Genomic DNA, 13,046 nt, shown 5'->3' on the forward strand with positions numbered 1-13,046 from the left:
GGTGTTTTACATGATTTTAGAAGGGCATGCCCTGCCTATATCTGTGTCTCGTCCTCTTTTTCCTCATAACGCTGTTTTGTTTTCGCATGAGAATTTGTTCTTGTCACTTTCCCATGTGTTTGTGTTGTGAGTTGTTTGTCACCTTTTGGACACCTTTGATGATGTTTTCTAGGTGTTTTTATGTGTTTGTGATTGCCTCCCGTTGATTTCTATGGGTTCGGTTCGGTTTGCCGAACCGCGACCAGTCCGCTCATCTCTAGTTACGAGAGCGGTTCTACTGGAGTGGGATGTGGGATTCCGTAGAGGCGTGGTGCCGATAGTGCGGCCCTTGTACGCTGAGAAGACGGGATGAAGCTAGCTAAAGGGCCCCGCTACAGCCAATTGTTACCCACCAGCTGCTGGAATTGGTTGCCTTGGATCACGTCAAGCTTGCGCCCAGCCAAAACGGATACACCTACGCCTTAACCACCGTGGACCACTACTCCCGATTCATGGGGGTTGTCCCGGTAAAAGATCTGACTGTCCGCACGGCTGCCAGGGTCTTTCAAGCCTACTTCTGCCGGCCCCATGGCTACCCGGAAAAGGTGCTTATAGATCCGGGTTCGGCCTTTGAAGCAGAAGTGTTTCAAAAGTTCTGCCACTTGTACAGGTGAAAGAAAATCCGGACCACCCCCTACCATGCCGAGACCAACGGGATGTGTGAGAAGATGAACCATCTGGTCCTTAACCTCGTCAAAACATTGCCCTTGGAAGAGCGGAACTTGTGGCCGGAGAAGCTGCCTGACTTGTTAGATATCTACAACAACATACCCTGTAGTTCTACCAAGTGTACCCCGGCGTACCTGATGAGCGTCTGACCCGGGCGACTGCCGATAGACCTGGAGATGGGCTTGGAAGCGCCCGAAGCCCTGCCCTCCTCCGCCAGCTGGGATGCCAAATGCCAAGTACAGTACCGGCGGATTCAGGAGTATGTGGAGAAGAACCTGCATCAGAGCCGGGAGAAGCAGGAACAGCACTTTAACCAACGAGCTCCAGCTACTCCCTTCGAACCAGGAGATGTGGTGCTGAAGCGTAAATGCAGAACCCATAAAATTGACAACCAGTGGGAGAGGAGCCCATATGTTATACAGCCCACCGGATGGGAGAATGAGAAGACCTACCTGATCAGCCATGACCAGGGGAGAACCACGGCTACCGTTTCCAGAGCGCACCTGAAGAAATGCCCGGATCCCCTGAAGTTAGTAGAAGAGACCCCAGTTCCCGTGCCCCATGATGAAGCCACAAAGAAAGAGGTGATCCATAACATTATGGGAGATTTTCCAGCAGACTGGCCCATGCAGAATGGTGCGTTGATTGTTCCCGTGATAATGTTCCCGCAACCCGCGGAAGAAGTGGAGATGGAAACGCCCACCAGAGAACCAGCAGAGCCAGTGCCCAGGGATGCACCTACCCCCAGTCCCCCTAGGCCTCCACCTACTCCACTTGTCACCCGGGAAGAGGGAACCATCGTCCCCGCTTTCCCATTACCTTCCACTGACACTCCAGTGCTGAGACGATCCACCCGCTGCTTAGGTACAGGGAGACATTTAGGGGTGCGAGACTTGATTGTGTATATCAGTCGAATGAACCAGTAACCAATTGACAAGACACTCACCTGATTAGCAGAAAGGACCAATCCCCGTTGGGACTTGTGTGAACCCCCCATTGAAAACCCTGTTGCAACAATGACTGCTCATGGACAAGGCCGTGGACTTGCTGGCCACCCAAAAACTTTTGGGCTTGTAAATAATTGCCCTATCTGCCCCCTTTAACATGCCTTCCCGTTCCGTTAGCCTCCGGAGACGCAGATTGGAGGTAGGGCCTGCAGCAGAGCAGGCTGGGGTCCGGTCACCACTGGGACCGGTGACCATGCTCCGGGGAGCCCGTTGACAACTGCCGGGTGCGCGGCACTGTACCCGTTCCCGCCTGGGTGACCTGCCATGTTCCTGTTTCCGAACTGGGGAAAAGGGTGCTGCCCATTTCTTAGGGGCATTATCAAGGCTAGGTTGTTTGAGTGGGAAAGGCGGCAGGACATGTACCCGTTCCGTTTAATAAAGTTTGAAACGTTAAAGCAAAATGCCTGCTGTTAAAGGGAAGACCTTCAGTAACCATAGTTTGTATAAATGTTATTATAATTGTAAGTATTTTCCTGTTTTTTCCCGTTTACAGTTGAAAAATAAAAATAAACCGGAGTTGGTTGGGCAGCCCGCGGACGGTCTGCATTAAACCAAGGGGGTTTGTGACGCCCTGGACCCCAGGGGTAACAGGTAATTACATCTACCACATAAACACACACCCCCACCCCCTGTGAGGTCACACACATGTCACCCGAAAGGGAGACCTGATGCCTCCCTCAGGGCCAGTAGAGCACACCAGGTGGGCGGAGTCAGGCGGAAAGGCATGCTTACTGAGGAGACTACTGTCCTGGGGCAGGAAGTTCAAGGAGTAGAGTTTTTAAGTTGACAGTGAGGGGTAGTGGAGCACATGAAATAGCAGAAACTGCTGTGTGAATACTGACTTAAAAAATCCAATAGCTATATGTAAGAGTGAAAATGTGAAAAATGGAATCTGCATTACTGCCATGAACATATGAATTAAGAGAAATTTAGCTACTGAATTGATCAATGCAATAGAGCCCCAACACTACGCCAAAGTATTTCTCTACGTTGGGGTCCCTAGCTTGTGTGTGTCCTCTCATGCAGTTAAAAAACTTACCATGTATGGGAAGCTGAGACCCAGGCTATTTATGCGTATGATATGGATTGGCAATAGGTGTGGTTGGGGAGGGTTCACAAACAAAAAACTACTAACAATAAGGAATAACGTTTGGAACACCATTCTAAGTCTGAACTGGGTGCAAAAACCTAAAAAAAATCACTATGGGGAGATAAAATATGCACACCAGTGACTATGTAAGGGGAATACATGAAATAGCAGAAACTGCTGTGTGAAGACTGACTTGAAAAATCCAATAGCTATATGTAAGAGTGAAAATGTGAAAAATGGAATCTGCATTACTGCCATGAACATATGAATCGAGAGAAATTTAGCTACTGAATTGATCAATGCAATTGAGCCCCAACACTATGCCAAAGTATTTCTCTACGTTGGGGTCCCTAGCTTGTGTGTGTCCTCTCATGCAGTTAAAAATCTTACCATGTATGGGAAGCTGAGACCCAGGCTATTTATGTGTATGATATGGATTGGCAATAGGTGTGGTTGGGGAGGGTTCACAAACGAAAAACTACTAACAATAAGGAATAACGTTTGGAACACCATTCTAAGTCTGAACTGGGTGCAAAAACCTAAAAAAACATCACTATGGGGAGATAAGGTATGCACACCAGTGACTATGTGCATACCTTATCTCCCCATAGTGATGTTTTTTTAGGTTTTTGCACCCAGTTCAGACTTAGAATTGTGTTCCAAACGTTATTCCTTATTTGTTAGTAGTTTTTCGTTTGTGAACCCTCCCCAACCACACCTATTGCCAATCCATATCATACACATAAATAGCCTGGGTCTCAGCTTCCCATACATGGTAAGATTTTTAACTGCATGAGAGGACACACACAAGCTAGGGACCCCAACGTAGAGAAATACTTTGGCGTAGTGTTGGGGCTCTATTGCATTGATCAATTCAGTAGCTAAATTTCTCTTGATTCATATGTTCATGGCAGTAATGCAGATTCCATTTTTCACATTTTCACTCTTACATGTAGCTATTGGATTTTTCAAGTCAGTTTTCACACAGCAGTTTCTGCTATTTCATGTATTCCCCTTACATAGTCACTGGTGTGCATACCTTATCTCCCCATAGTGATGTTTTTTTAGGTTTTTGCACCCAGTTCAGACTTAGAATGGTGTTCCAAACGTTATTCCTTATTGTTAGGGGTAGTGAAGCAGCTGTCAGGGACCCGGGTATGAGTCTGGGCCCCTTGGAAACGTCAGGCAGGCAGACGGTGGTGGCCGTCTGAAGAAGTACCAGTACAGCAACTGGCGGGACCGTACGGACCGGGCCTGGGTTGTAGCCCGCCGGTCCTGAACAGGGGAGTCAACCGTGTACCAGAGCACCAGAAACCGGGTACTCAGACCCCGTCCTAGCTTAGAAGCCACTGAGTATAGGCAAATTGACTGATTGCTGGCTGGACCTCACGGGTTCATCCACACCCAAAGTCCCGAAAGAAGGCAAGAGCCCACCGAGACCGGGTGAGCGCCACCGCCTGCGGGCCAAACACCCGACGGGCCAGCGCCTGCGGGCACCCGAGGGCTCTTACGGCAGCTCAACACCGGGGAGTGGGCTACCACTGCTCAGGCAGGGGGGCCGAAACACAACAACCAGAGGTGCACGGGAAAAGGGGCCACCATCAACCCCACAGGGGACATCAGCAGCCGGCCGCGGGGACCGACCGCATCCGAACTTTGGTTTACCAGTGACTCTGAGTGTGACTCAATCGTGAGTACACCAGTACCATCCGGGCACAACACTACACCGTGGCACGGCACCCTGCACCCCGACAACAACATCAGCGCTCCCCGTACTCCAGAACCGGGCCCCGGGACACACCGCCACTACCCATGGAGGGGCTAACATCTCGGCTGCGGCCGCAACACCGATCCCGGACGAGCCCGCCATCATTCAGCCGCAGCGATGGTGCATCCTGTCACCATGACCCATGGGTGGCGTCACGACCCGTAGGAACAACAGCGCGGCCCTCCCCGGCTGCACGCCTCGTCCCATCACCACCACCACCCCACTGCCTCTCCCCTTAAACAGCGACGTGGCCTCCGGTCCGGAGGTGTTCGTGCCAACGACAACCTGAGCCCGGACCTCGAGCGGCTCGGCCCGAGCAAGCAGAGAAGCAGGCCGGGCCCCTCTCAGGGCGGTACATATACGGTCAATGTATCATGGCTGTGTGCGATATACAGTCAGTGTATAATGGCTGTGTGCGGTTTATGGCCAGTGTATCATGGCTGTGTGTGTTATATTGTCAGTGTGTCATGGCTGTGTGCGGTATACGGTCAGTGTATCATGGCTGTTTGCGGTTTATAAACAGTGTATCATGGCTGTGTGTTATATGGTCAGTGTGTCATGTCTGTGTGTAGTGTAAGGTCACAGTGTCATGGCTGACTGCGGTATATAGTCAGTGTATCATGGCTGTGTGCAGTATATGGCCAGTGTATCATGGCTGTGTGCGTTATATAATCAGTGTGTCACGGCTGTGTGCGGTATACGGTCAGTGTGTCAAGGCTGTGTGCATTATATGATCAGTGTATCATGGCAGTGTGCATTATATAATAAGTGTGTCATGGCTGTGTGCGGTATATGGCCAGTGTATCTGATCGGCCAGGATCCGGCACCTGGCACTCTCGCCAATTGGCTGTTTTTAAAGGGAACCAGTAAGGTGCACCATGCACCCAGTACCATACCATTTACACAGAATGTGTACACAGAATGTGTGCATAGAATGTGTGCATAGAATGTGTGCATAGAATGTGTGCATAGAATGTGTACATAGAATGTGTGCATAGAATGTGTGCATAGAATGTGTGCATAGAATGGCAGGCACGATACTGCTTAAGGAACGTGTCTCTGACTGTGGAGCCCCCCCCCCTGACCAATCCTAAAGGAAGCAAGGGTCGTGCCCATATCCCCTCTTTCCACCATTCCCTAGGTGAGCCACTAATTGGGATGCCCAGCTGACCAACGGGATCACAAGAGAAAGGGGGGTCCAGCCACACCTACAGGGGTTAAATTCAGTGCCCGGGGTCAGCGATTTCCTCTTTCCCTCTGGCTGCCCCTCTAGAAGCTTTTGTTCCTGAGGACCCCATGGAGACGATCGTCATGGCTGACTCCCTGATGGAGGCCCTGCGGCAGAGAGCGGCACAGGAAGGTGAGCACTGGCTACAAGCCCTTATTTCTGGCCTCAGCGCTCCCCTCCCTGCGCCCTCTCCGGCTTCTCAGGGAATTCTATCCATCCCTGGGACTCCGTCCACCGCAGCCCCTCCAGGCCACCCCATAGATCTGTATGCCCAGGCCTCATCCTCACAAGTCCCCACCACAGCCCCTCCGGACTTCCCCATAGATCAGCCCGAGTGCTCGCTAGCCTCCCCCGCAGCCCCACACTCCAGCACTAGCTCCCCCGGGATCCAGCCGGTCACTAGCCCCCTGCACACGGAGCTCTCAGCCCAAGCCAAGCCCAGGGAGCTGCCGAGCCAGGGAGACCGACGCTCCCAGCGCTGCTCTCGCCCCCCACAGCGCCTCCGGGTCACCGGTGAACCCCTGCATCACCGGCGCCGGCCAAGAAAAGCTAAGCCCCACGTGGAAGCGCCCTGCCCCCTCCAGAGATCCAGGAGACAAATCACCTCCTCCTCTTCCAGGCCGAGCGTCCTGGCTCCGCCCACCATGCAGCGTCATTCCCGGGCACCGCCCACTCCCCTGTTGCAATGCCAGCAGGCGAGCACCTCCCCTCCTACAGGCTCCGCCCCTCCAGCAGGCTCCAGCGTGATGCTTACACAGGAGGCGGAGATCACCAGTGTAATGTCCACAGCTGCAGGTTCCTCTGCTCGGTCTCTCCTGACCGATCAGCGATCCCTGCAGCAGGGCTATAATGTTACACACAGTGCACCAAGCACCACTGACACACACACATCATCACCACTAACAGCCCCCCCTCACACAGCCCTTACCAGACATACAATGCCCCCCATACTCCTGCCCCCCAGCAATGCTCAGCACACCACTAACCACGTAATCCCCACTAACTCACCACATTCAGTGCACATCCCAACATTAACCAGCGGAAACCACTTAGTTACTGCACATAACCCGCCCTGCGAAACAATTAGCACAAGTTATAATGGCCCCTCGGTCGCCCCCCAGCGCACCCATAGCCACAGCAGGCGTAGGCATAGGCGCAGCAGGTCCTCCCCAACCTCCTCCGACGAGTCCCGACGCCATTCCCCACATCCCTCTAAAAGGCGATCCCGACATTACCACCGGAGACGCAGCTCCCATAGGAGCCGCCACAGATCGCGGTCCTCCAGATGGCGTACCCCATCATCATCTTCACAATGGTCCGACAAATCCGAGAGTCCCAACAGACTAGCCCAGCCTCTCGACCGACGCCAGCGGTCACGAGCCGCATCCATGGCTGTCAGCCAGGGAGACCGGTCATCTCCCAGGGCGCCCGGCGAAATTAACCAGACCATCATCCAAGCAGGAGTCCCTCCAGCACCCGGAGTCGCTCCGCCAGCCATCATCCCAGCGGGAGCCGGAGTCCCTCCAGCACCCGGAGTCGCTCCCCCAGCCATCATCCCAGCGGTAGCCGGAGTCCCTCCATCACCTGGAGTCGCTCCTCTAGCCATCATCCCAGCGGGAGCCGGGGTCCCTCCATCACATGGAGTCGCTCCTCCGTCCGTCAATCGAGTGGGAGCCGGGGTCCCTCCATCACATGGAGTCGCTCTTCCTGCATCACACAGCGGTGAGTTCTCCGAGGCCAATGCACACGACACCGTACATAATATCGGGCATAACGCAGTGGGGAACGAGCTAGTGTCAACCATTAAGGCATTAATTCATCAGCTGACGCGCTCTCGCGCTACACCAGAAGATAAAGCTACACCGCAGCTAGCGAGCCTTCACAAGGACGCGTTCTTCTGCGGTATTAGCCCCCTAGGGGCGCACATAGATCAGGAGACAAGAGACAAAATCTGGAATAATGACTATATTGACATATGGTCCCTATTATCCCCCGACCAACTGACTATAGATAAAGAAAGGAGGACAAACGACCGTTCATACGACAGAAATAGACCGAAAATAGCGCAGACGATGAATAATTGGCTACAGGCTTTCGCAGTCTTAGGCTGTATTATGGGCCAGAAGCATCCGGAACGCTGCTCCGAGCTCTATATATATCAGGATCTGATATATAACTCATACAAGGCCCATGGCGGGTCAGCCTGGCGGCGGTATGACGAGGAGTTCCGCAGGCGGCTGGCCCTGCAACCCAGCCTAGGCTGGGGAGTTAAAGCGACAGACGTATGGTTACGACTGATGCTGTCACAGAAGCAGCCCCCCTTTTCACCTACGACCACTAGCTACCCCGCAGCCCAACACTCAGTGGTCGTGCGAAAAAACGGGCCCTGCTGGCAATTTAATGAGGGAAATTGCCGTTTCCACGCATCGTGCAGATACAGACACGACTGCTCTGCTTGTGGAGGAGGACACCCAGCAGCAAGGTGTACCCGTCCAGCAATCAGGGTGCCTACAAGGCAGAACCCCGGTGAGCGTAACCGCAATGGCCCCCTGGTTAAACCTCTACCCTAATAAAGAAGCTGCAAGGCAATTGCACTCCGGCTTTACACACGGTTTTATTATCCCCTTCAAACCTAATAGAACACCAACCCTGGCGCATAACCTAAAATCCGCTCGCGAATTCCCCGACATCTTGAAACAAAAAATTCAAAATGAAGTAAACCTAGGCCGAATGGCGGGCCCCTTTGAATCAATCCCTTTCCAAAATATCAGGATATCCCCGCTAGGCATTATCCCAAAAAAGGAACCCGGGAAGTATCGTCTAATCCATCATCTGTCCCACCCAAAAGGCGCATCGGTTAACGACGGAATCCCCCCAGAGGAAGCATCGGTAACATACGCGTCCTTTGACAAAGCAGTAGAATTAGTCCGCGAAGCGGGGCCCGGTGCCCTGCTAGCTAAATCTGACATAGAGGCGGCATTCCGCCTATTACCCGTGCATCCCGACTGCTTCCACCTGCTAGGCTGCAAGGTGAACGAACACTATTATTACGATATGTGTCTGCCAATGGGATGTTCCATCTCATGTCACTACTTTGAGCTGTTCAGTTCGTTCCTGGACTGGGTAGTTCGTTACGAAACAGGCAGCAATTCCCTGATCCATTACCTCGACGACTTTTTATTCGTCGGCCCTGTAAACTCTAAACTCTGCTCCCTCCTCCTCACAAAATTTAAATTTATAGCTCAGCGCTTCGGTGTCCCGCTATCACCAGAAAAAACAGTCGGCCCCTGTAACGTCTTGCCTTTCCTCGGCATCGAGATAGACACTAACGCAATGGTTTTTCGCCTACCAGCAGAAAAAATTCAGAAAACACTGCATATGCTGGAGGGTTTCTGCGAGGCAAAAAAGGTTACCCTCCAACAGATGCAGTCCTTGCTGGGTCTGCTGACATTCGCCAGCCGCGTAATGCCGGTCGGCAGGGCCTTCTCTCGGCGATTATCACTAGCAACAAAGGGCATTTCCCAACCAGGCCATAGAATCAGGCTCACTCGCTCGCTGAAGGCAGACTTACTAGTCTGGAAGACTTTCCTTCAATCTTTCAATGGCCATACCTGCGTCATGGCTAAAGAGACGTCAAGCACAGACATAGGGCTCACTGTAGGTGGACGTAATAAAAAGAGCTTTGCGGCAATCTACAAGAACCAGTGGTGTACCGGCAGCTGGCCGGATCTGTGGGCCACATCAAGCTGGGGGAGTGACCCAGCCCTGCTAGAAATATTCACAATTGTATTATCCATGGAGTTATGGGGTCATCAGCTGGAAAACTCAAACATTCGATTTCCAACAAAAAATCCAATAACGGCGAAGAGCTTAAATCACATGTCGTCTGCGTCGCTGCCCTTACTGGCTCTGCTACGCAGGCTCGCCCTTCTGTGCCTGAGACACAACATCTGGTGCCGAGCTCATATAACGGCGGACATAGACGATAACCTTGTTAACTCTCTTTTATGTTCCGATTGGCAGGCCTTCACAGACCATCTCCCAATGGCGCATCCAGAGGGTATCCCGTGTCCTCCATCGCTATGGGACACCGTAGCCAATCACTAATGCCTCTAATCCGTGCCTCCGTTACACCGGCTACCTGGCAGGTCTATGGTAAGGCTTGGGAGGAGTGGTGTTCACTAATCCAGGGTAGGCCCGTTCATAACTGCGACCGCGCAAGAAGCGAAGTGACGACGGAATTTTTGCTTCGGCTCAAAGAACAAGGGGCGCCGGGCACATCGGGACAACGGCATTTATCAGGGATAGCCTTCTTTTTTCAATTAGCAGGGTGGGTGGATGTGACGAAGTTCTTTGTCATTAAGCAAGCCATGAAAGGCTGGAAAAGGCTTCAACCTAGTCAGGAATGTCGTCGCCCCATGTCATTGAAATTACTACACGACATGATTGCAATATCCCCCTCAATATGCAAGTCTCCATACGAGGCGTCCCTCATATCAGCAGCCTTCGCTATCGTTTTTTTCGGCGCGCTGCGCATTGGTGAATTGTTACCACGCTCAAAAACAGCAACTGAAGGCGGGCTACTCAACGAGGATTTAGTCATATGCAGCAATGCTCTGCGCATTCGCGTGCGTAAATCCAAATGCGACCCCACCGGGAGGGGCACGTGGGTCCTGGTTAACTCAGCAGACGGCCCAGTATGCCCACTAAAAATAGTCAAACAGTACGCGCTGATCAGACACGCAAGCAGATTTTTTCTTTCCCATACGGACGGGTCCCCGCTTACCAAGTATCAATTCCAAGCAATGTTTAAACAGTGCTTAGCGAAAGCTGGGGAGAATCCGAAGGAATACGGGACCCATTCCTTCCGAATCGGGGCAGCCACTGAGGCAGCTAGGGCAGGAGTAACGGAGGCTGAAGTGCAGAGAATGGGTCGATGGAAGTCCGCTTGCTTTGCCAGATATATAAGACCGGATTTGCTGAAATAACACGTTTATCTATTACAGGCGACTGCAGACCGGCAGTCTGGGTAGTTGGTCACTCTTATATTTACTGGGCAGAAAAAAGAGCCATGATTCGACCAGGAGGAAAGAACCTTGGCTTCAGAAACGTTGAGGTCAATTGGAGAGGCATCAGAGGGCTAAGATGGCAACAAATTTTCCCGGAGATGGTGGACATCTCCAGGTCGGCCACGGGGCCGTTGGTAATGGTGATTCATGCTGGTGGCAATGATTTGGTGAAACGCAGTACGGTCGAACTACTAACAGTGATGAAGACGGACATCGAACGTTTGGCCTACCTCTTCCCGGATACAGTATGGGTGTGGTCAGAGATAGTACCACGAGCGGTATGGCACGGAGCAAAAAATGCAAATGGCATAGAGCGGTCAAGGAGAAAGATCAATGCGAGAATGGCAAAATTCATGAGAGAAAGATGTGGAATCGTGGTGCGTCACCACCAGTTGGAAGGCGATAACTCTGCACTGCTGAGGGCAGACGGAGTGCACCTTACGGACATTGGTCAAGACATTTTGTTGTCCGGGATACAGGACGGAGTGGATCAGGCCCTGAAGGTGATGGGTGGGGTCGGAGTCCTGTGTAGGCGGTACACATGATCCTCCGTGGCGGAAAATGGCGGAGAGGGGGCCAAGGTCGTAACAGCTCGTTGGCTGCACGCCGGTCGGTCGCAGACAAGGTTGCGGCGACGAGCTCGTAATGACATGGAAGGCCCCTTCTCTACCTATGAACTTAATAAACTGTGACCGACCTGTTTTCACCCCATCTAGGCCTGCCCGTGTTTTCATTTGGGGACTGGGGGGAAGAGGGGAGGGCACCGCTTCAAACATACGGGTCTCCACAGTCTGGCAGGCACGATACTGCTTAAGGAACGTGTCTCTGACTGTGGAGCCCCCCCCCCTGACCAATCCTAAAGGAAGCAAGGGTCGTGCCCATATCCCCTCTTTCCACCATTCCCTAGGTGAGCCACTAATTGGGATGCCCAGCTGACCAACGGGATCACAAGAGAAAGGGGGGTCCAGCCACACCTACAGGGGTTAAATTCAGTGCCCGGGGTCAGCGATTTCCTCTTTCCCTCTGGCTGCCCCTCTAGAAGCTTTTGTCCCACCCTCCCTCCCTTATATGCTCAGCACCCTCTTATTAGTTTTATTGTTTTTTTTTTTTTTTTACCAGAATAATTGTGTGTTAACTGAATATATGAATATAGATGCAACCCTTGTATTTGAAATTACGTCACAGCGGAAAATGGCGGAGAGGGGGCCAAGGTCGTAACAGCTCGTTGGCTGCACGCCGGTCGGTCGCAGACAAGGTTGCGGCGACGAGCTCGTAATGACATGGAAGGCCCCTTCTCTACCTATGAACTTAATAAACTGTGACCGACCTGTTTTCACCCCATCTAGGCCTGCCCGTGTTTTCATTTGGGGACTGGGGGGAAGAGGGGAGGGCACCGCTTCAAACATACGGGTCTCCACAGTCTGTGTACATAGAATGTGTGCATAGAATGTGTGCATAGAATGTGTACATACAATGTGTACATACAATGTGTACATAGAATGTGTACATAGAATGGTTACATAGAATGGTTACATAGAATGGTTAAATAGAATGTGTACATAGAATGTGTACATACAATGTGTGCATAGAATGTGTACATAGAATGTGTACATAGAATGTGTGCATAGAATGTGTACATAGAATGTGTAAATAGAATGTTTACATAGAATGTGTAAATAGAATGTTTGCATAGAATGTGTACATAGAATATTTACATAGAATGTGTACATATAATGTTTACATAGAATGTGTACATAGAATGTTTGCATAGAATGTGTACATAGAATGTTTACATAGAATGTGCAAATAGAATGTTTACATAGAATGTGCAAATAGAATGTTTACATAGAATGTGTAAATATAATGTGTACATAGAATGTGTACATAGAATGTTTACATAAAATGTTTACATAGAATGTTTACATAGAATGTTTACATAGAATATGTACATAGAATGTGTACATAGAATGTTTGCATAGAATGTTTACATAGAGTGTGTACATAGAATGTGTACATAGAATGTGTACATAGAATGTGTAAATAGAATGTTTACATAGAATGTGTACATAGAATGTGTACATAGAATATTTACATAGAATGTGTACATAGAATGTGTACATAGAATGTGTACATATAATATTTACATAGAATGTGTACATAGAATATTTACATAGAA

General features: G+C 51.0%; 1 protein-coding gene across 1 annotated transcript; it reads left to right on the forward strand.

The window, feature by feature from the left end:
• The first annotated feature begins 7,038 nt into the window (after positions 1-7,038).
• Positions 7,039-12,021, forward strand: LOC142257867 (uncharacterized). The gene is made up of 3 exons (XM_075330123.1): positions 7,039-7,523; positions 9,825-9,956; positions 10,808-12,021. The coding sequence occupies exons 1-3, from the start codon at positions 7,190-7,192 to the stop codon at positions 11,413-11,415; spliced, it is 1,074 nt and encodes a 357-aa protein (XP_075186238.1). The 5' UTR covers positions 7,039-7,189; the 3' UTR covers positions 11,416-12,021.
• The last annotated feature ends 1,025 nt before the right edge of the window (positions 12,022-13,046 follow it).

Source organism: Anomaloglossus baeobatrachus, chromosome 12 (genome assembly GCF_048569485.1).
Source record: "Anomaloglossus baeobatrachus isolate aAnoBae1 chromosome 12, aAnoBae1.hap1, whole genome shotgun sequence".
Classification (NCBI taxonomy): Eukaryota; Metazoa; Chordata; class Amphibia; order Anura; family Aromobatidae; genus Anomaloglossus; species Anomaloglossus baeobatrachus.